The sequence below is a fragment of the Lepidochelys kempii genome, chromosome 2 (genome assembly GCF_965140265.1).
Source record: "Lepidochelys kempii isolate rLepKem1 chromosome 2, rLepKem1.hap2, whole genome shotgun sequence".
Classification (NCBI taxonomy): Eukaryota; Metazoa; Chordata; order Testudines; family Cheloniidae; genus Lepidochelys; species Lepidochelys kempii.
In genome coordinates, this window is record NC_133257.1 from 209,383,477 (window position 1) to 209,406,549 (window position 23,073).

At 46.8% G+C, this 23,073-nt stretch overlaps 1 protein-coding gene across 1 annotated transcript in view; it reads right to left on the reverse strand.

Moving 5' to 3' along the window:
* The window catches only part of STK31 (serine/threonine kinase 31), a 94,990-nt gene that overhangs the window by 11,131 nt on the left and 60,786 nt on the right, over nucleotides 1-23,073 (reverse strand). The window contains exons 16-22 of the mRNA XM_073333714.1: nucleotides 16,824-16,925; nucleotides 11,983-12,063; nucleotides 11,027-11,152; nucleotides 9,772-9,897; nucleotides 9,421-9,507; nucleotides 8,529-8,678; nucleotides 7,017-7,142 (exon numbers count right to left, since the gene is read on the reverse strand). Of these exons, the coding sequence (XP_073189815.1) occupies nucleotides 7,017-7,142; nucleotides 8,529-8,678; nucleotides 9,421-9,507; nucleotides 9,772-9,897; nucleotides 11,027-11,152; nucleotides 11,983-12,063; nucleotides 16,824-16,925 (798 nt within the window). The remainder of the gene's footprint in view (nucleotides 1-7,016; nucleotides 7,143-8,528; nucleotides 8,679-9,420; nucleotides 9,508-9,771; nucleotides 9,898-11,026; nucleotides 11,153-11,982; nucleotides 12,064-16,823; nucleotides 16,926-23,073) is intronic.

The window sequence follows — 23,073 nt, forward strand, 5'->3', positions numbered from 1 at the left end:
CAGCCAACACATCACCTCTCTCTTGCTCGTTGTAAACAATTACACTTCTCAATTCCTAAATGATCCTCAACAATCTTCTATAGCATTTCTTCCCAGGAGGGAAGGTGGTGGAATGGACGTGAACATCACATCTCGAAGAACAACAGTTACGAGAAAGTAAGTAATCGTTTTTTCTTCTTTGAGTGCTTGTTCACGTCCATTCCACATTAGGTGAATCACAAGCTTACCTCTGGAGGAGGGTAGGAGTCACGGAACAACTGCTCGGAGGACTGCTCTGCCAACCGCCACATCCTCTCTGGCCTGCTGTTTGACCGCATAATGGGTCGTGAAGGTGTGCACCGAGGACCAGGTGGCTGCTCTGTAGATCTCCTGGATCGGGACCTGTGCCAGGAACGCCGTGGAAGTCACTTGCACCCTGGTCGAGTGGGCTGTGACCGCCAGGGCCGGAACACTTGCGAGCTCATAGCATGCCCGGATGCAGCTTGTAATCCAAGACGAAATCCGCTGCGCCGACACTGGGAGGCCTTTCATTCTCTCGGCTACAGCCACAAACAGCTGTGCGGATTTGTGAAAGGGCTTGGTGCGCTCCAAATAGAACGCCAGCGCTCGACGCACATCCAGGGTGTGCAAGCTGCGGTGACTCGGGTCCATATGCGGTTTCGGGAAGAACACTGGCAGACAAATGTCCTGGCCCAAATGGAATTGGGAGACCACCTTAGGGAAGAACTTGGGGTGTGGCCGGAGCTGCGCCTTGTCCTTGTGAAATACTGTATACGGTGGCTCAGAAGTGAGGGCCCTCAGTTCGGACACCCTTCTGGCCGAGGTAATGGCAACCAGAAATGCCACCTTCCAGGAAAGGTGGAGGAGAGAACAGGAAGTAAGGGGCTCGAAAGGAGGTCCCATGAGTTTAGAGAGGACCAAGTTAAGGTTCCATGGAGGGACTGGGGGGCGGGAGTACAGAAACACCCTCTCCAACCCTTTAAGGAACCATCCCACCATTGGGTGGGAAAACACCGAGCCCCCCCAAGAACCCCAGATGGAAGGCGAAGATGGCTGCCAGGCGTACTCTGAGTGAGGACAGGGCTACTTGAGGTATAGGAGGTACTCCAGGATGGCTTGCACCGCGGCCTGGCATGGCTGCTCCTGTCGGGGTTCACACCAACAAGAGAACCTTTTCCACTTGGCCATATAGGTCACCCTGGTAGAGAGCTTTCTACTGCCAAGCAGGATCAGCTGCATGGGAAGGGAGCACTGGCTCTCCAGGGCATTTAGACACAAAGCCTCCACGCCATCAGGTGCAGTGACTGTAGATCGGGGTGGAGAAGCCGCCCGCCGTCCTGCATAATGAGCTGTCGGTGTAAGGGGCAGGACTACTGGGGCCTCCACCGACAGCTAGGAGCGATGTGTACCAGTGCTGGCGGGCCCAGGCTGGGGCAATGAAGATCACCATCTGCCTGTCCCTGCACACCTTGAGTAGGACCTTGTGTACCAAGGGGAGCGGTGGGAAGGCATACATCAAGCCCCCACTCCACGGGATCGCAAATGTGTCCACAAGCGAGCCCGGACTGCGGCCCTAGAACGAGCAGAACCGTGGGTACTGGGCGTTGGCCCTGGTGGCAAACAGGTCTACCTGGGTAAACCCCCACCTGCGGAAGAGCGAAAGCACGACATCCGTCCTGACCATCCACTCATGCATGTGGTATGACCTGCTGAGGGAGTCTGCCAGCTCGTTCCATACCCCCGGGAGATGAGACTCCTTGAAGTGAATTGCATGGGCTATGCAAAGATCCTAGAGGAGGAGAGCCTCGCGACAGAGTGGTGAGGAACGAGCCCCGCCATGTTTATTTATATAAAACATGGCAGTAGTGTTGTCTGTCAGAACTGTCACGCTGTGACCACTCAGAGTGGCGTGAAAGGTCTGGCAGGCGAGACGAACCGCCTGAGCTCCTTCACATTGATATGGAGCGATCGCTCTGCTCCGGACCACAACCCCTGCATCATGAGGTCCCCCAGGTGAGTCCCCCATCCGTGGTCTGAAGCGTCCGTCACCAGCGTCAGGTCCGGTTGGGGATAGCTTTGCAAACCACAGGCTGGGACTGCCACCACAGCAGGGAGTCCAGCACGTCCCTTGGGGCTGTCACTACCAAGTCCAGGGCGTCCCTGCCTGGGCGGTACACCCGAGCAAGCCACGCCTGCAGAGTCCTGAGTCTCAGTCTGGCATGCCTGACCACGTGCGTGCATGCTGCCATGTGGCCCAGCAGCCGCAGGCAGCACCTGGCCGTTGTCGTCGTAAACTGGTGCAGGGAGGCCACCGCTTGCTGGATAGCCTGGAATCGGGATACTGGAAGGCTTGCCCTGGCCTGCACCGCATCCAGGACTGCCCCTATGAATTCCACTTTCTGCGTGGGTACGAGCGTGGACTTGGGGACGTTGACCAGGTGCCCCAGCTCGCGGAACAATCTCAGGCCCACCTCCACATGGCCCCGCACTTCCGCCTTGGATCAGCCCGCCAGGAGCCAGTCGTCACGGTATGGGTACACCCGGATTCTCTACCTCCGTAAGAAGGCCACCGCCACACACCTCAGGAACACCCGTGGGGCCGCAGGTAGACCTAACGGGAGAATCACAAACTGGTAATGTTCTTGGCCCACAGTGAGGCGTAGGAACAGCCAATGTGCTGGGTGGATGGCAATATGAAAGTACGCGTCCTTCATGTCGAGGGCAGCGTACCAGTCCCCTGGATCCAAGAAAGGTATGATGGTGCCCAGAGAGACCATGCGGAACAGGGCCTTGACCAGGAACGTGTTGAGCCCGCGCAGGTCTAGGATGGGGCGAAGACCCCCTTTGGCCTTGGGGATGAGGAAGTACCGGGAGTAGAGCCCCTTCCCCCTTAGGCTGTGCGGCACCACCTCTACCGCCCCCACCTCTAGCAGTGAGTGGATTTCCTTCTCTAGGAGATGCTTGTGAGAGGGGTCCCTGAAGAGGGACAGGGAAGGGGGATAGGAGGGAGGCGAACTGCAGCGAGTACCCGTTCTGCACCGTGTGTAAGACCCAGCGATCTGACGTAACGGTGGACCACACTCAGGAGAAACGGGACAGGCAGTTACATAAACAAAGGGACAGATCCGGTGACTGGTCTGGTACGCTGTCCTCGAGCACACCTTCAAAAGCCTGGCTTAGTGCCCAGCTGGGGTTTGTGCTGGCCTTGGTTCTGGCCCGGCGCATTATTGTTACTGTTGTTGCGCTGCTGCCTGTTATCCCTGCCTCACCTACGGTAAGGCTCATGCCCATGGCAAAGCAGGTACTGGTGTTGAGGGGGAGGCTGCGGCTTAAAGGGCTTCCTCTGGGTCGCCGGGGTGTGCATACCCAGTGACTTAAGCGTAGCTCGCAAGTCCTTAAGGCTGTGCGGCCTCGTGTCTGTCTGGTCTGAGAAGAGTCCAGACCCTTCGAAGGGGAGGTCCTGGAGTGAATTCTAGACCTCGAGTGGCAGGCCTGACTCCTGGAGCCATGCCGAGTGCTTCATGACCACCCCGACGCGACTGTTCTAACCGCTACATCTGCCGAATCCAGGGAGGCCTGGAGAGAGGTCTTGGCTACTGCCTTGCCCTCGTCCACCAGGGCCATGAACTCCTGTTGGGAACCTTGTGGTTGTCCTTAAGGTTGTCCTTAAACCTCCCCACCGCCGCCCAAGAGTTGAAATTGTGCCTGTTGAGGATAGCCTGGTGGTTCGCAATCCTTAATTGAAGGCCCCCAGATGAGTACACATTTCTGCCAAAAAGGTCCAGGCGTTTCGCCTCCTTGGCCTTAGGGGCTGGGGCCTCCTGTCCATGGCGCTCCCTTTCGTTTACCGCTGAGACCACTAGGGAGCATGGACTCGGGTGGCAGAACAGAAACTCAAAGCCCTTAGATGGGGCAAAGTATTTACGCTCCACTCCTTTGGCCGTTGGAGCGCTGGGGTCTGCCATATGGTCTTATAGTTGGACTGAATGGTCTTAATGAGTGGGAGCGCTATTCTGGATGGACCTTTGGGGCTTAAAATGTTCACCATGGGGTCCTCCTGCTCAACCATCTCCTCAGCCTGCAACCCCAAGTTCTGGGCGACCATACGCAGGAACTCCTGGGGGGCTCTATGGTCTACCGGTGGAGGGCCGGACACCTCTGTACCCGTCACCGCCTCATCCGGGGATGATGAGGAGATGAGCTACTGCTCGACCCCCTCTGGTTGGTCCTCCTGCTCCCCTCCTCCTGTGGGAGGGGCCTCCGGCTCGGGCCGGGACTCCATAGGACGGCACCAGACTCGGTGCTGGTCTCTCCGGTTTATCCTAGGGGGATGCTGGAGGCCTGGATACTGTAGCCTCCGCCCAGGGTGTCCAGAAGGGCCAATGACCTGGCAGCCCCCATTGGTGTTGCCAGCCCACCTGAGGGTCCCTGCTGTCTGGGGCCCGGTGCGGGTAGCTTTAGTGGCCGGAGTCTGCACCGGATTGTGGCGACGCTGATCACAAAGGCCACGGCAGTACCAATGATCTGCGCCAGCAGGAGAACAAGCGGCTCCTGGCTGAGAGGGAGCAGTACCGGTATCCCCGGGACCTGGACCGGGACCATCTGCAGGAGTCCTCTGGCGAGGGCCGTCTCAACTCCTCCCAGTGACAGTCTCTGGGTGGTGCCGGAGAGCAGTGTGCCCTTTCCAGTGCTTCCTTGCGCGGACTCACTCCCGGTGCTGCAACCTCCTTCTGGGCCGCTAGCAACCGTGAGTTCGCAGAGTCGGAGCTCAACCAGGACCAACTCTGGGAGCAGTGCCGGGATGGTGTCCTCGAGCAGCACACCATTGCCAGCTTACCCCTCGACGGCACCCAAGGCATGGGTGCCAGAGGGTTCTCCCCATACGGGAGGGGGCTCGCTGCCAACAGGTCAATGAGGTCCTTTGCAGCCTCAAAAGGTGCCAGGTGTAGAGGGCTGATCCGTTATGCCCTCAAGCCCATCGTCCACACTGAGCTTACTTAGGTCTGGGCTCGGTGGGGCTTGTGCTGCCGGGACCACTGGTGTCGGCACCAGTACCACAGCCTTCCCGCTCTGATCAGCGCTTGGGGCCTTGGAAGGCGCCAGCCTCCTGTGCGGAGCACGACTGTGCCTTCCTTTCGGCTGCACCGGGGGCTGCACTGGGGAGGACGAACGGTGCCAGGACCTAGCCTGGCGCTCTGGGGCCGACAGTTTACAGTGCTTAGCTGGTGCCGGGGCACTACGCACCGAGGAAGCCTTAGCTGGCGTCGGGCACTCTGGGCCCGGTGGCTGCAATGCAGCCTCCATCAACAGCTGCTTTAAATGAAAGTCTCTTTCTTTCCTTATTCTTGGTTTAAACGCCTTGCAAATCCTACACCGTTCAGTTTGATGTCCATCCCCCAGGCAATGTAGACACGAGTTGTGGGGGTCACTAACTGGCATAGGTTTGCAGCACGTGGCGCAAGCCTTGAAGCTGTGGGCCTGTGGCATGCCCGGGGTGGGTGCTCGAAGCCTCCAAGCACCTAATCACTTAAGCGTCCACAATAAAGGTATGTTAACTAACTGATAACAGCTACTCTGAAGGCTAAGGGACTACTCTTCTACGAGAGAGAGAAAGAGAGAGAGAGAAGTTGTTCCAACGCCACCACGGACGGGAAGAAGGAACTGGAGGGGGTCGGGCCAGCAGGGGTATATACGCACGGCACAGTGGCGCCCCTGGGGGGGCCCACAGGGAGCCGCTAAGGGAAAACGTTTCCAACATTTGTGCACACAGCGCGCGCACACCTAATGTGTAATGGACGTGAACAAGCCCTCGAAGAACTTAACATTGTTACAAATATCCAAAGCATCCTCACCAACAACCTTTAAAAATGGATGATTTCACTTCATAATTTTTGGCCTCTGCCTCTGTGGCTGCTTAAGCAAATCTGTTGGAATTTTTTTCAGTTCTTTGAAGCATTGCCTGTCAACTGCAGACTGGATGGAGGTTGCAACACATCCAGTTTTGGCTTTCTTCCCTTCTTAAGCTAGCTGAGCTACTTTTGTGCTCATAAAATACATACAATAGCCTTTATTCTTCTCTATTTGCTGCTCCACGTGTTCCCCTTTCTGTTTCAAACACAGGAGTAAACCTCAAAATTATTAGTGTCTCATTTTCATATAGCACTTCTGACACCATGTAATAATCTTGGGGTTCTCATTAAACAGAAAATCAGTGAAAGAGATAGGAATACAAATTTTATTAAAAACAAACTAGAGAGCTTCTAGTGGTGGATTGCTGGGCACAGCTACACTGTGTTCTCCACCCCTGCTTCCTAGACATTTCTCCAAATTCCTATATTCATAATACTGACCCTTATGACTGAGCCCCTCTAAAGTAGAATTTTGCACAAACCTATCTCTACAACTGCCACATTTATGTCCTTAGAATCCTCAGAACCCTAAGCAAGGGAGCACAGAAGTAAAGCAACAGAAAACCAGGGTGGATGAGGGCAGCATGAGTTACTGCAGAGCATATTACCTAACATAACCCAGTAACTAACTGAAAATGGGGCATTTTCTCTTCCTTGACTTAATACCAGAAGATGGAAATCCAAGTGATACTGCAGGAAAAACAGCACCTGACAATCCCATTCTTGATTCAGATCACAGGAGGGATGGAAAATGATGGCAACTATCTACTGACTTGCAGATGAAGCTAGAGAAAGCAGCTTACATAGAAAGGATGAGAAATATAATACTACTGACAAGCTGCAGTGTACAGAACAAAAGCCTCATTTTATTAAGTGCTGCTGTTTAGGGAGACAAGCCACACTGTAAATTGTACTGAAAAATGCATTCTTCTGCTCACAGATCTAATTCCCATTCCCTCTGCTCACAGCACTCAATTTAAAATATGAGCATTCATTACAATAGGACAGATTAAAATAGAAGAGGGACATAACATTTATTGCTATTTATAATGCCTACTATATTTTCATTATATTAACAAAATGTCATTTTCATGCACAATAACATACCCAGAATAGAAGGCAGCCATAGGCATACATGTCAGAGGATGGAGATGCCAGGTGTCCCATTCTTAATTCAGGGGAAATTAAGTTCAAGTTACCAACTACCATAGAGTTCGCAGAGGCACGTTGATCCTAGAAGGGACAACATTACAATCAGCAATTTTAAGCCGAACTGGCAATCCAGTAAAATGAACATTCCTTCCCATTCCCCATGATCTCACAGGAACACCTTTGCCTTACATTTCTTCCTTCAATGATGGCCCAAACGGGATTGTAAAGGCCTCCTACTACGAAAAATGGAGCAGAGGGGGAATAAAGGCAATGAAGTATCACTCTTAAAACACAGGACTAGGCGATTCTTGCTCACACGTCATGAAAAATAACAATTCTAATACCAGGTTTCGGAGCAGCAGCCGGGTTAGCCTGTATCCGCAAAAAGAAAAGGAGTACTTGTGGCACCTTAGAGACTAACAAATTTATTTGAGCATAAGCTTTCGTGAGCTAAACTACACATGAAAAGATACTCCAGTACCATGAGAAACGACTGCGATGTTAAGGTTGAAATAAAGAAAATTTGAAAAGCTACTGTTTTCCACTGTTTCTCTAAGCCATTCTAGACACAGACATAACTTTGATAGAAACATACAACTCCAGAACAAAGGGTAGGTAACCACAAAGCAGATTAACAGACTACAGAATACAAGACCCACTCATCAAAAATGTAATTTGCAGAAATTTGAAGAGGTATGTAGATATCCAGCTGGCTGCCTTATTGTATATAACTCTAGAGGGGCAGCATTCCTTCTCAGCCCAGAGAAGGAAGGTGGGCCTTGCAGTAAAGCACTGGACTGGGACTCAGAAGAACTAGGTTCTAGTCTCATTTCTGTCAGGCTTCCTGCTTTTTCTGTCTCAGGTCCACATCAGAGTCAGTTGCATGTCTCCTCCTCCTCCGCCTGGACTCCAGGATTAGCTAGAGCACAGCAGAGAGAATTCCTGCTCTCAGTTCTTGTGCCCAGCACAGGACTCCATGAGTGCCAGGAGTAATAACTGCAGCTCCTGCAGCCCCTGGATGGAACATGGTCAGTGCAGACACAATCTTCAGGGAATTTAACTGCCACTGTTGGAGACTGGATACTGGACTAGACAAACCTAGACCTGGACAAGGCTGATCCAATACAACAATACCCATGTTCTTTTTTAACTGCTTTGCTGAACCAGGGCCATACTCAGTAAAGATCATATTTTTTCAGGTTATAGTGCCTATAGAAACTTATTCCACCAGTACTTATAACACTATATTGGAATTATTCAGAATCATTGCATACACCATGCTTTCACATTTGAAGTAGTATGCAAAATACACTGGCAAATGAAGAATTTGTCAATAAAACCTACCTTTAAATTGTCACAATAAGGGGTACCAAAAAAAATAGCAAAGGCATTCATGCTATAACTCATAATGAAGAATTCTGAGTGAGATTAAGGAAACCCCTGAATATACTTGAAAAAAAAAATTACCACTGATTTGGTGAAGTCAAAATCTCCAACAATTCCTTGTTTTCGATTCAGAGCAAACACATTATTTGTATGCAGAGATCCATGAACTATATTAGCTTTGTGCAGCGTATGCAGACCACGAGCCACTCCTTCCATCACTTTCAATATTTCCTGATGAAAAGAAGAAATTTTAGAAACTGAAGGAGCCAAGTGAAAAAACTCAGCATGCTTCCACTGCAGAACCATTGCAAGTATTCTGAATGGGAAACTATACAACACTTAGTAAGATTCTGAAGAGTTGCAGAGCCAGTCAAAAAAGAACCCAGGCACACCTGAATTAATCATTTTTAACACACAATGTAAATACCCATTTGGATATATGGATTCATACCTGGCTCTGTCCTGACAAGCAATGCAAGAGAAAAAGCCATTCACAAAACTTATGACCACTTATTTAAAAAGAAGGCTATGCGTCCAAATGGCTTGTTTACAGTTGGAAGTCATTTTGGGGAAGGAAAGGTAAGAAAGAAAATGACAGGATGAAAATGCAGACAAGAGTAATCATGATCATTTTAATCATGATTAGAATTTGCTTGCCAATATTTTTTAAAGGATAGCAACAACAACAAAGGCTGGAATATTGAAAGGAGCGTGAGTTAGGTCCCCTCCTCCAGGGTCCTTTGAAAATCCCAGCCCCAGTGACTGGACACTAAATTGAGGTATTCATAAAAACACAAACTGGCCTATTCCTTTGCAGGGTTTTCTCAACAGTGCTCACCGTGAATGCAAGTTACATTGCCATATCACTGGCCAGCAAAGAAAAAGGTGAAATAAGAGAAGAGAGGATCAAGTTGGTTTAAATATTTGTTGAAAAACTTTGCTGAGATTTTGAATAAATGACCCTATTACTTACTTCTGAAGTTAAAGGTGTACTAGCTTGCAGTGCTCCTAGACTTGCTCCTGGGTAATATGGGACCATCAGATATACCAAAGGATCAGACTTAAAAAACAAAAAAAACTCAAGGACAATAGACTGATAAAGAAGGGGATTTCAGTTAAAATATCTATTTACTGCGAAGTCAACATATAGCACATATTAAATCCTCACTAAACCAAATTAATTTTATTTGACTGCTTATGTAAATTCTGCATGGCAGTTTTTCTATGCAAAGCTTTGGTTAAAAAACAAAAAGCTTTAACAACAAATTATGAATCTTCTAGATGAAAAATAGCAATCAAAGAAGGATGTCAATCTGGAATTTACCTTGCACAAAAAAAGGAACATCAACTGTAATAATCCAGATTTCTCCTTAAATTCACTCCAAGCTCTGTGATATTTGGCTGTTCTTTCTATCACTTTTGCCTCTGTGTTCACATCTACAGAATAGCCCTGAAAACAAAGAATTTTCAGATGATTCCTAATTTAACATTGTTAATGTGGAATTACTATATTTTATGTTTTAGAACAATTACAAGACAAATTCTATTGAGTGACCTCCTGTTACATTGTATTATAATGCTCAACCTGGGATCTGAGAGATAAGTCCCAAATTTTCTTTGTAAACGTTTAAATTGTTGGACTAGCAATACAGGTCCAGTGTTCCCATTGCGCAAACAGTATCATAGCCAAGTTAACGAGCAGTGTTTACACCAGTGGTGGGCAACCAGAGGCCCATCAGGGTAATCCGCTGGCGGGCCATGAGACAGTTTGTTTACATTGACCGTCCACAGGTGTGGCTCCGGTTTGCCGTTCCCAGAAAATGGGAGCTGTGGGAAGCAGCAACCAGCACATCCCTGAGGCCCGCACTGCTTCCCTCAGCTCCCATTGGCTGGGAATGGTGAACCGTGACAACTGGGAGCTGTGGGGGGCCGGGCATGCAGACAGTCTATGTAAACAAACTGTCTCGTGGCCCAAGAGCGGATTACCCTCAGGGGCTGTGTGCGGCCCATGGGCCGCAGTTTGCCCACCACTGGTTTACACTGTTCCACATTAACTTCATTACTTCTTGATCTCCCGAACGCTGGTGGGTAGGAGGGGGAAGCGTGGCAGTGGAAAGCAGAGGAGACACCTGGAAATCAGTAGGGAAGGTGTTAGTATGAGTAGGATGGAGACTGAAGTTGGTCCTGCTTCGAGCAGGGGGTTGGACTAGATGACCTTCAGGGGTCCCTTCCAACCCTGATATTCTATGATTCTACGAATGCACCAAGAACAGGGAGTGATAGCCAGTAAGAGGAGGGCCCACTGACTCACAGGAATGGCAGTCAGCAAAAGGAAGGAACACGCTTGCAGCTGCTCCCAGAGAAGTGAAAGAGGAGAAGAGAGATGGAGACAAACAGTAAAAAACTAACACTGCTTTGGTTGTGATCCAAGAGTCTAACCCAAATTAATTAGCATTTACAAGGGTACTACTGAAAGTAATAAAGAAGCAGTTACTGAGTACAAGCAGATCAATATACTCTTTAAGTTACCAAGAGCTCCACATACAGCTAAGAACTGAAAGTCAGTGACAGAAAATTACCTTTAAAAGAACCTTCTGTTCTTGAACTTCTGAACACACTAATGGGTGCTTCGTGCTCAATTTCTTCAGGGGTTCAGCATCGAGGAGGTCCCGTTCTAAGCTGACTGTCAGAAGTCCACCAGAGTTCTGGAGTACACATGCAAACACAACTGAAATGCCACCAACTACCTAAATAATCCAGACACTGCATATATTTAAACAATCTTGGCATTGTTGAATGCTTAATATTTATCTGCCACCACAGATAATGCAGGACACTGACCATAATGTAAGGAAGGTCAAACTTAGGTTTAAATTAAGTACTCTTTTTTAAAATAAAGAGAGATTCCATTTGGTGATTTTTTTCCTCCCCTCTGTGTTAAACATATTAACGTGACCTTCATTCCTTCAATGCACATAATTTGGATTTAATCTGTCAGTGTCATTTACATGAGCCACTGACCGGCCATCTACTTTATAGACATTAAAAACCTACGCTCCTGACATGCATAACACATGGTTTTTGTTTTCTCCTCCCTTCACCCTGCCCCAGACACTGCCAGTCTCAGCATTTCAAGCTGGGCCAGCATTTAGGTGTTACTGTTGGTGAATTAAACCATAACATGACCAGTAAAGCTGAATGTGTAATGTAAGTAAATGAAGTTTGAACACCATATTTGAAATTATTTTCTAGTTACTGGCATGAGTGGGTGACATTGCAAGTGTGTGTGAGACAGAAGTCTCTTTGGGATGTGAATAATAAAATCTCTCATTTATTGTTTAAAGTTTTCATTTGGTCCATGACAATACGTTCAGTTGTTTAACTTGTAATCTGACTACTGCCCTTAAAGACTTCATCACTTACTAGAATCTTTGGCAGCTCTTGCTTTAAGGCATATTTAATGAAGCTACTTCCCTTACTCTCAAATACATACTCTCAGTTCCCTGACCTTAGAAACACAGCAGGGGCTTCTTACCATATACTTCAGAATTCCTGCTTCCGGGTGAAGGAGTGGCAGCTCAGGGAACCATTTCTGTACCAGGCAAGTAAGCCTCTCCTGAATTAGGGATACATTCATCAATGCCGACCGCCTCCGCATGCAGTACTTACAAGTATATACCAAAAAAATACATTAACTGAAGTTTGGACTGTATGCCCACAAAACATCGATTTCTGAAAATATGAAGAGTGGAATCTACCCTCTTCCAGTCACATCACTCAGAATGCAACTGGCTTTCACTTTTTCACAGCATCAGTACTATAACAGCCCAATTGGATGTATTTTTAAAAACAGGGTTTGTGTGGTAATTTTAGGGACTTCTGGATGCCCCCATCCTTTAGAAAAATATGATCCACCCCCTACCATAAACTGAGCTTCCTCATCAAAGTAGCAAGGGGAGGGCAGCTGGACTTACTCTCCTCTCCTTCCCCAACCTGAAGATAGTTCAAAGGACAAAGAAGGGGGAAAAACAGTTACTCAATTCTCGTAACTGTTGTTCTTCGAGATGTGTTATTCATGTCCATTCCAATCAGGTATGTGCGCGTGCATGTACACGTTGACCGGAAGATTTTTCCCCAGCAGCATCTGTCGGGTCGGCCTGGGCACCCCCTGGAGTTGCGCCTTCATGGCGCCCAATATAGAGCCCAGCTGACCCAGTACCCCTTCAGTTCCTTCTTGCCACCTACTCTGACAGAGGGGTAGGAGGGTGGGTATTGGAATGGACATGAACACCACATCTCAAAGAACAACAGTTACGAGGAGTAACCATTTTTTCTTCTTCAAGTGCTTGTTCGTGTCCCTTCCAATCAGGTAACACCCAAGCCAAATTCAGGAGGTGAGGTCTGAGCTGTCCACTGATTGGAGTACTGCTCTTCCAAAGGCCGCATCGTCTCTGGACTGCTGGATGATTGCATAGTGCGCGGTGAAAGCGTGTATGGATGACCATGTCGCAGCTCTGCAGATTTCCTGGGTGGGAACTTAATCCAGGAACACCATCGATGAAGCCTGTGCCCTGGTAGAGTGCGCTCTGACTGGAGGCGCAGGAACCCGTTAGATTGTAGCACTCGCTGATACAGGCCACAATCCATGATGAAATGCGCTGGGCTGAAACCGTGACCTTTCAGCATGTCCGCCACTGGCACAAATTGTTGAACCGACTTCCTGAACAGTTTTGTTCTCAATGTAAAAGGCCAGTGCTCTGCGGATGTCCAGTGTGTGGAGTCTCTGCTCCCTGCTGCTCGAATGAGGTTTAGGGTAGAAAACTGGGAGGAAAATGTCCTGGTTGATGTGGAACTGCGACACAACTTTCGGGACGAAAGCAGGATGGGGCCTGAGCTGAACCTTGTCCTTAAAAAATACGGTGTAGGGCAGCTCTGAAGTTAGGGCCATGAGCTCAGACAGCCTCCTGGCCGAGGTTATCGCCACCAGGAATGCGACCTTGTAAGAGAGGTAGAGCAGGGAGCATGTTGCTAAAGGCGGGCCCCATGAGCCTAGAGACGGCCAAGTTGAGGTCCCAGGCAGGAACCGGTTGGTGCACATGTGGGTACAACCTGTCGAGCACCTTCAGGAAGCGGCTGACCAGGGGGTTAGCAAAAACCGAGCAGCCCTGTGCACCCGGGTGGAAGGCCAAGATGGCAGCCAAGTGAACTCTTACAGAAGGCAACAAGAGACCCTCCTGTTTCAGGTGCAGAAGATAGTCCGGAATGTGCGGCATTGAGGCTAGCATCGGGGGCGCATCGCGCTGCGCCGACCAGACTGAAAATCTCTTCCACTTGGCAAGGTACGTGGCCCTCATTGAGGGTTTTCTCCTGCAAATGAGGACCTGTCTAACCTGGTCTTAACCGGAAAGCTCTGATGGATTCAACCATGGAGTTTCCGTGCCATGAGGTGGAGCGACTGCAGGTTTGGGTGTTGGAGATGTCCGTGATCCTGTGTGAGAAAGTCTGGGAAGAGCAGCAAGGTAATTGGGGCTCCCACAGACCTGTCCAGGAGAGATGTGTACCAATGCCGACATGGCCAGGCCGGTGCTATCAGCAAAACCCAAGCACGATCTATCGGCGGGAAGGCATACAGAAGAACCTCTCCCCAATGGAGGAGGAATGCATCCGCTATGGAGCCTGGGCTGCGATTCTGTCACTGACAGTGCTGGGGCTATGGGCGTTGGAACAGGCATCGGCATCAGTCCTACGGGAGGGAGCTGCATCGGCACGCTCACAGGAACCACTGGAAGTAGGGGGCCCAGTGCCAACACCGGCACTGGGCCAAAGGTGCCTGCATCGAGGTCAATGTCGACAATGGTGCAGGCGTGGGAGACGGGTGCGTCAACGCCATGAGAGGCTGTGCGAAGGTCGGAGCCGAGCACCATGCCAGAGTCAATGATGGAGACTGAGGCAGAGGCATCGGGACCATAGGCGCCGAGGGCAGATGCGCAGCAGAAGGTGGCAGAGGCAACGGAAGATGTTGCTGAGCATGGACCTGGTTTCCTTCCTGGCCCTGGTGAAAAGCCCAGGGGGTCCAGAAGGGCCATTGAGGCAGGTTCTGCCACTGCAGAGGCCATGCCTGGGGCTCTCTTCTGTACCTCAACCTATGATTTCTGCTCCTACCAGAGCAATAGGAGTCGGACTCTGACACCAAAGTCTCAGACACTGAAGACCATGGAGGAGCCGATCCTTGGTGCCTCCAACGCCAAAAGCTCAGGGAGCAGGTAGGCTCTCTGTCGGAGCAGGCAGGCGCCAAGGGACATGGCGAGGGGGAGCATCTCAACATTACAGGCAGCTTCCCCTTCAAATGCACCCGAGGACGCGGGTCCGCTGACACTGAGGGCTCCTCCCTGGCAGGCGAGAAAGATGCCGTCAGTTGGAGGAGGTCCTGAGCAGCCTGTTATGCTTCCGGCGTGGACAGGAGCTGCAGGTGCCGTGTAGGCACCGGTGATCGAGGCGGGGCCGGACTTAACTGCCGCACCTGGGCAGGAGTCAACACGGTCCCGAAAGGAGATCCTGAGTGGCAGCCCACCTGGGGTTGCACATCTCGTGGCTTCTCCGGAAAGCAATCGTCTGGCTTTTTCTTCTTTTGAGCCACTGGTAAGTGGGAGCAGAGCCTACTCTCAGACAGGCCCTGCGAGGAGCAGTGATGGTGCCGAGGGTCTCAGGAAGAGTCCTTTCTTGGCGCTGAGCTCGCCAACAGCGCCGGAGCACTCCACAACGAGGACGATGTAGAGGGGTCAGGTCTCCTAGTCCAGGTTGGAGTGGGGGCGTAGAGCTGCTGCCATAAGGATCACCTTGAGCCGCTGTTCCCTTTCCTTAAGAGTTCTTGGACAGAACTTGCAGCAGATCTTACAGTGATCTTTCTGATGGGTCTCCCCCAGGCGTAGACACAGAGAGTGTGGGTCACTCTTCAGCAAGCACTTGGCACATGCCAAACATTTTTGGAAACCCAGGGATCACAGCATACCATGGCTCCTCGAACTGGAGTGGGGGGGGACACGCCCAACAAACACTATACTAAAAACTCTAAAACTAACAACTAACTATATACAACCGGATAGAGAGTGAACTTGCTGAGCAAGAGCTAGGGGAACTTCCAGCCACCATCACTGGCAGTAAGGAGGAACTGAGGGGGTGGTGGGTCGGCAGGGATCTATATTGGGCGCCATGAAGGCGCGACTCTAGAGGGCGCCCAGGCTGACCCGACGGATGCTGCTAGAGGAAAAATCTTCCAGCCAACGTGCCCGTGTACACACCTGATTGGAATGGACATGAACAAGCACTCGAAGAAGAACCCCAGTACCACCACCAGAGGCAGCCCAACCTCAGCAGGAGCAAGCAGGGGAAATTAGAAGCCAAGTGGCCAAACCTTAGAGTTGGTGAAACAGGCCACAGCTCTTGCCACCTCCAGCCACCCCAAACCTGTAACATTTAGGAGTTACTGTTACTCATGCTCAGCACTGCATTACCAGAGGTCCTGTTCCTGCCCTCCCCCTTCCTACTTCGAAAGAGGAGTGGCCACGGATTCTGGATTCCTCCCTCCAAACAGAGTATTTAGGAAGTGGGAGATCACTGGTGTCAGTCTTGCCTTCAACTTGGAGGAAGAACCTCCCTCTTCACTGTCCTGATCCTATCCTCCATATCACACAGATAAAGGCCTTCTTCAGCCACTGTAAAAAGAAAAGGAGTACTTGTGGCACCTTAGAGACTAACAAATTTATTTGAGCATAAGCTTTCGTGCCTCCGATGAAGTGAGCTTTAGCTCACGAAAGCTTACGCTCAAATAAATTTGTGAGTCTCTAAGTGCCACAAGTACTCCTTTTCTTTTTGCAGATACAGACTAACACGGCTGCTACTCTGAATTCAGCCACTGTGCTGCCTGATCATCTTCCTATTGCTCTGCTGAGGGGACTGGACCTCACACTTCCAGATTTTTGTCTACAATTCACTTTGAAAAAAGCTGTATCAGGTGGAAAAGAGGAAAAAGAGATGATTATCTCCCTCCACCTCAGAGAGTACTATTTCATTTCAGAGGCTTTACTGAATATGAGTGTGTCTTTAGTCTTTCCATTCAGTACTGTAACATTCATTCTTTAGATTTTACTGAGAATGAATGTATATAATAAAGCAATTGAAATGTAAATAGGTTTCAGAGTGGTAGCCGTTTTAGTCTGCATCAGCAAAAACAACGAGGAGTCCTTGTGGCTAACAAAGAGACTAATAAATTTATTTATATAACAAATTTTATAACAAATTTATTTATTTATAAATGTATATGTAAATGCAGCTCATATAAACTACATAGTTTAAGCTGCTTACATAATTGATACTTACATATTCTTCTTGTTCATTGTATATTTCCTGAATGAGACTATTCCTCAGTCCAGTGATTTCTTCTTTTATTTTTGTTATTTCATACTCACTGTAATCATCAGACTGAATGCAGAAACAATAAAATTACCATCGTATATGTCTCTCAAGAAATTATCATACTATATAATGTAACCTAGTACATAAGACCTAAAAAGTAGCTTCCATATCACATTATAATTTGAGAATGCAGTTTATTCTCAAAAGTATTCTAGGATGAAGGAAAGTTACGAACATCATCAGACCTCTTTTTTTGCTTTTCTAAATTACCTATTTGCTGTAATTTTCTTCATTCTCCTTTTTGGAAATCCTCTGGACACCAATAAAATCTAATGATTAGAAAGGGCATTCAGTTCACCCAGGTGGGTAGTCTAAATTATTGTTACAATAAAATTAGGGGTTTGAATGACTGGACAAGATGCTACACTAGATTTAGATTTTATCTGAAAGTTCCTGGCCACTGGCTTCATTTTAGAAATAAACTTTACAGAACCTGGACAGGAAGAGAGATGAAAAAATCAGACTGGAGGGTGTGTGTTCACTTCAGTAGCACATACTGGAGATCCGTCTCTCTTTCTCTCTGAGGAGGAACTTTTTTTTTCCATAGGATTCCTATAATTTTTTTTAAACTATTCTCTATCAGATACATTACTAGAACCTTTGAGTCCGATTTTCAGACCCAGAGCAGGCACACTGGCCTAGAAAGACATGTGAGGGACACACAAACATTGAAAAAAGAAAAGGAGGACTTGTGGCACCTTAGAGACTAACACATTTATTTGAGCATAAGCTTTCGTGAGCTACAGCCCACTACATCGTGAGCTGTAGCTCACGAAAGTTTATGCTTAAATAAATTGGTTAGTCTCTAAGGTGCCACAAGTACTCCTTTTCTTTTTGCGAATACAGACGAACACGGCTGCTACTCTGAAACAAACAGTGAAACTTTTCTTTATATTGAAAACCACACAGATGGATGCAAATACGCAAATCAACATTTGTGTATCTACATGGTTAAGCGTGAACTTATCAAGCCAGGTGGTACTTGCTCAGTAGGAACGCAAACACTTGCCTATCTGGCAACAGGAGATTAGGCCTGGAATAGGAAATGTTTTAAATAGACCTGGGGAAAGAAATGCAAATTCCATTTCACAGAGGAGTCTGAGATTTCAAAATCTGTTTATGTTCCAATTTGGAACAAAACCTGAAAATTTCATAATACTTTGTGAAAGAAAATGTGTTACATATTCACTTTGACTTTTTAAAATTTTATATTATAATTCAGAATATAAAACAAAAAAATAGAAACAAAAAGCCCTTTCAAACGGACAAATCAAAATTAGGGTTGTCAAGCGATTATAAAAATTAATCGCGATTAATCGCACTGTTATTCAAATTAATCGCGATTAATCGCACTGTTAAACAGTAAGGCCCTTAGGTGTTATATTTGCCAACACCATCTTCAGAATGTGAACAGATTGTAAACTGATGCAGTTTTAGTACATAGTTCTGAGAGGTGAGTTGCTCCAGTTAATCTCAATGTAGTATTACCTCTGGATCTAAAATATGATTTAAATATCACTTTTGTTACGACTAGGGCTGTCAAGTGATTAAAAAAATTAATTGCGTGATTAACTGTGCTATTAAACAATAGAATACCATTTATTTACATATATTTGGATGTTTTCTACATTTTCAAATATATTGATTTCAATACAAAACAGAATACAAAGTGTACAGTTCTCACTTTATATTTATTTTTATTACAAATATTTGCACTGTAAAAATCAAAAGAAACAGTATTTTTCATTTCACCTAATACAAGTACTGTAGTGCAATCTCTTTATCATGAAAGTTGAACTTACAAATGTAGAACTATGTACAAAAAAAACTGCCTTCAAAAATTTTAAAAATGTAAAACTTTAGAACCTACAAGTCCACTCAGTCCTACTTCAGCCAATCGCTCAGACAAAACAAGTTTGGTTACAATTTGCAGGAGATAATGCTGCCCGCTTCTTGTTTACAATGTTACCTGAAAGTGAGAACAGACATTTGCATGGCACTGTCGTAGCCGGCATCGCAAGATATTTACGTGCCAGATGTGCTAAAGATTCATATGTCCCTTCATGCTTCAACCACCATTCCAGAAGACATGCGTCCATGCTGATGACGGGATCTGCTCAATAACAATCCAAAGCAGAGATGACCGACACATGTTCATTGTCCTCATCTGAGTCAGATGCCACCAGCAGAAAGTTGATTTTTTTTTTTTGGTGGTTCGGGTTCTGTAGTTTCCGCATCGGAGTGTTGCTCTTTTAAGACATATGAAAGCATGCTCCACACCTCATTTCTCTCAGATTTTGGAAGGCCCTTCAGATTCTTAAACCTTGAATTGAGTGCTCTCGCTTTCCTTGGAAATCTCACATTGGTAACTTCTTTGCATTTTGTCAAATCTGCTGTGCAAGTTCTTAAAACAAATATGTGCTACGTCATCATCCGAGACTGCTATAACACGAAATATAGGGCAGAATGCGGGTAAAACAGAACAGGAGACATACAGTTCTCCCCCAAGGAGTTCAGTCACAAATGTAATTAACGCACTTTTTTTTTTTTTTTTTTTTTAAAAAGAGCATCATCAGCATGGAAGCACGTCCCCTGGAATGGTGGCCGAAGTATGAAGGGACATATGACTGATTAGCATATCTGGCACGTAAATACCTTGCAACACCAACACAACACCAACTACAAAAGTGCCATGCAAACACCTGTTCTCAATTTCAAGTGACACCGTAAATAAGAAGCAGTCAGCAGTATCTCCCATAAATGTAAACAAACTTGTTTGTCTTAGCAATTGGCTGAACAAGAAGTAGGACTGAGTGGACTGGCAGGCTCTAAAGTTTTACATTGTTTTGTTTTTGAGTGCAGTTATGTAACAAAAAATCTACAACAGAGTTACATTTTCATGATAAAGAGATTGCACTACAGTACTTGTGTGAGGTAAACTGAAAAATACTATTTCTTTTATCATTTTTACAGTGCAAATATTTGTAATCAAAAAATTACATTAAGTGAGCACTGTACACTTGGTAGTCTATGTTTTAACAGAAATCAATATATTTGAAAATGTAGAAAAACATCCAAAAATATTTAATAAATTTCAATTGGTATTCTATTGTTTAACAGTGTGATTAATCACGATTAATTTTTTTAATCACAGTTAATTTTTTTGAGTTAATTGTGTGAGTTAACTGCGATTAATTGACAGCCCTAATCAAAATGTTTAGTTCGAAAAGTGCAGTAACAGGATGTTTTGACACTGCAGAAAAAAAAAAAGAAAAATTCCATCACACAAAATTTCAGTGAAATCTACACAATTTCAAGAAACCTTTTGGTTTTGACTAAACTGCATTTTCTGACCAACTCTAATTTTAAATCAGTTTGGTCTCCTCTCTCATTCTCCTAAAACTTGCTAGTACTTCTACACATTTAGAAGATCCAACCTGTCCTTGATATCCTGACAGTGAAAACACTCATCCATACCCTAAACATCTCTCATCTCAACTGTTACCTCTACCTTTCCTCTCTGATCTCCACCCCCTACATATCACCATCCAGTCCACCCAAAACGTGACAGCTAAAAGTATCTTCCTAGCCCAATTAAACTACATCACCCTTTGAATTTTTCCATTAGCCTCTACTAAAATAAATGGAAATAATCTGGTAACAGATTTACCAGATCAGTTCTTCTACTGATCTCACATTCAAAAATATATGAGCTGCACCTATCTTCCTGCAAATAACTAAGGCTAGAGAGTAAGACTTATTCTTGAGGTGCCAGTGCTTGGCTAAACCGCTTCTGCCATCTCTCCAGATGATGTGGGTGAGGTAATATCTTTTATTGGACCAATGTCTGTGGTGAGAGAGACAAGTTTTTGAGCTACACAGAGCACTTCCTCTGACACCTGAGGAAGAGTTCTTTGTAGCTCAAAAGTCTGTCTCTCTCACCAACAGACATTGGTCAAATACAAGATAGTACCTCACCCACCTTGTCTCTCTAATATCCTGGGATGAACAACACTGCATACTCTCTCCAGATGACTATTTCCCAGTGTTGAGTGGAAACACTAAATTCTTATGAACAGATTAAATATAAGCTTCATGGTAAAGCCTTATTCCATTATATTACTGACATGCATGGAAGAGGCCATCACAAAGGATACTTGAAGGCCTTATCTTGAGTGGGACAAATTTGGGGGGAGAGGGCAATAAGGGAAAGGTAATACATTAACAATTGTCCATTCTGGATCTTACCCTCCCCTCCATGTGGGATGTAGCACTCTGTAAGGAAAAATTAGAAGGAAAGAGAAATGAGATTAGCCAAAGCATCTGTCCCCAGTGATCTTGTACCTCCTTCCCCACAGATGACTCTCGCTCTTGGGCTTGGATTAGATATAAATAGGTAAACGGGAGGAAGGTACCCCAACTACTTGAGTATAGCTGGAAAACTTCTTGGTTCAGTGACCATTTGAGTGGTTCATCTGTTGACTGCAGAGGTTGTCTGCTTGTGTGTTCAGCATCACTTTTATGTGGAATCTCTCTAATGGAGACATTCTGCTCAAAGAAGTCTGTGTGTTACTACAGTGTTTAAACTTGACCTCCTTGTGCTCCCTTGCCATTTTATGTATGTCATAGTCACTGAGTTGTTTAACTGAGCGAGTGCATGGTCGTCCTTCAGACGGTCCTGGAAGTCTCAAAGAATTAGCACCTCTCTGATCTCTAGGAATTAGTTTCTCAGGAGCCTCTCTGACCTTGATGACTTCCCCTGTGCCCCATGGTGTGTCAGCAACCTGCAACATCAATATCCACGGTAACAATTTTGGATTCTGGATTGTGGAGGAAGGATGCTACCATCACATGGATTTGCTGTTTCCACCAACTTAGGGACCTGATCACTGTATGGTATCCTCACATTCCTTTCCATCTCCTGTTGGAAACTGTTACAGGCCTTTAAAATCAATCCTTTAATCTTTCTAGTGCAGCTTTACCCAGGGAATAACCCCTACCGCAAAGAGATTGGAAACCCTAGGAGCTGGTACGGATGAATACACATGGTATTCCTCGACACCCAGGAGATCAGTGCCTGAATCTTGTCACCCTTTCCTGTGCTATGTTCATGCTGTCTCTGCATCAAGCCTGGCAGATGGTTCTCTGAAAGGGAATCAGAGAGCTCTTCTTTAAGTTTGACACAGACAAATGTCCCTACAGCATGCAGGTCTGGTTAGGTTGCTTCTTGTAAGATTGTACGAGGTAAGTATTTAGTTTAAGAAAAGATGCACCTGAGTCCCTAGACTCCTCAGACAGGACACTATCTCTCTCAGTAGATTTGTTAACATTCTGTGTGTGGAGGGCAGACCGCATGGTAACACTTTATACTGACAGTGGCTATTTTTATAAGCATCCTGAAGGAACTGCGTGTACCAGGGCCTTCCACGACTATGCAGATAAGCTCCTGCCAGGTCCATTATCAGCTCTCCGAGGGAGAGTGTAGCAAAAGGGAAGTGAAAGTCTGCATCCTGTATTCAGTCTTCTCCTCCAATCCACTCAGCCTCTTAAAGTCTAACTGCACCTGGACTCAGTCAGTTCTTTTTCTTTCTGTGAAGAAAAGAGATTAGAGCCCTTGACTTTTTTGCTCTGAGGAACAGCCTCTGTCGCAAATAATTCTAGAAGGTGTGAAATTTCCTTGAGGGTGCTTGTCACTGTCTATTGAGGCTGGAAAGAGTGGAAAAGAAAGGATGTGCAGGAGCCTGAAGCTCCAGAATACAACACAAGATACTTTTTCACTAATACACCCTCCAGCATGGGACAACTTGAACCCCTGGGTACTAGAGACCGGGGGGGGGGGGGCCATGCCCCCCCATTTAAACAGGGGGACAAGCCCCCACCTTTTGAGAATCAGAACTAGGCAGAGGCACACAACATGAGGGGGTCCCCACCCCTCCCCAGCTGGCCTCTCACCAGATCTGAGTGGTGTAACAGACGAGCCCCCTCCCTGCTGGCATAATGGAGAGGCAGCCAGACCATATCGGAGTGATATTGCAACCTGGCACATGGGGTCACAAGAGCACTTAAATTTGGTTGTAGTTTTCTGTGCTACTGCTTGAACCAGGAGTCTAAGAAGTAGGATGATCCTGCCTGATGGCCTGGAAGCTGGATGGAG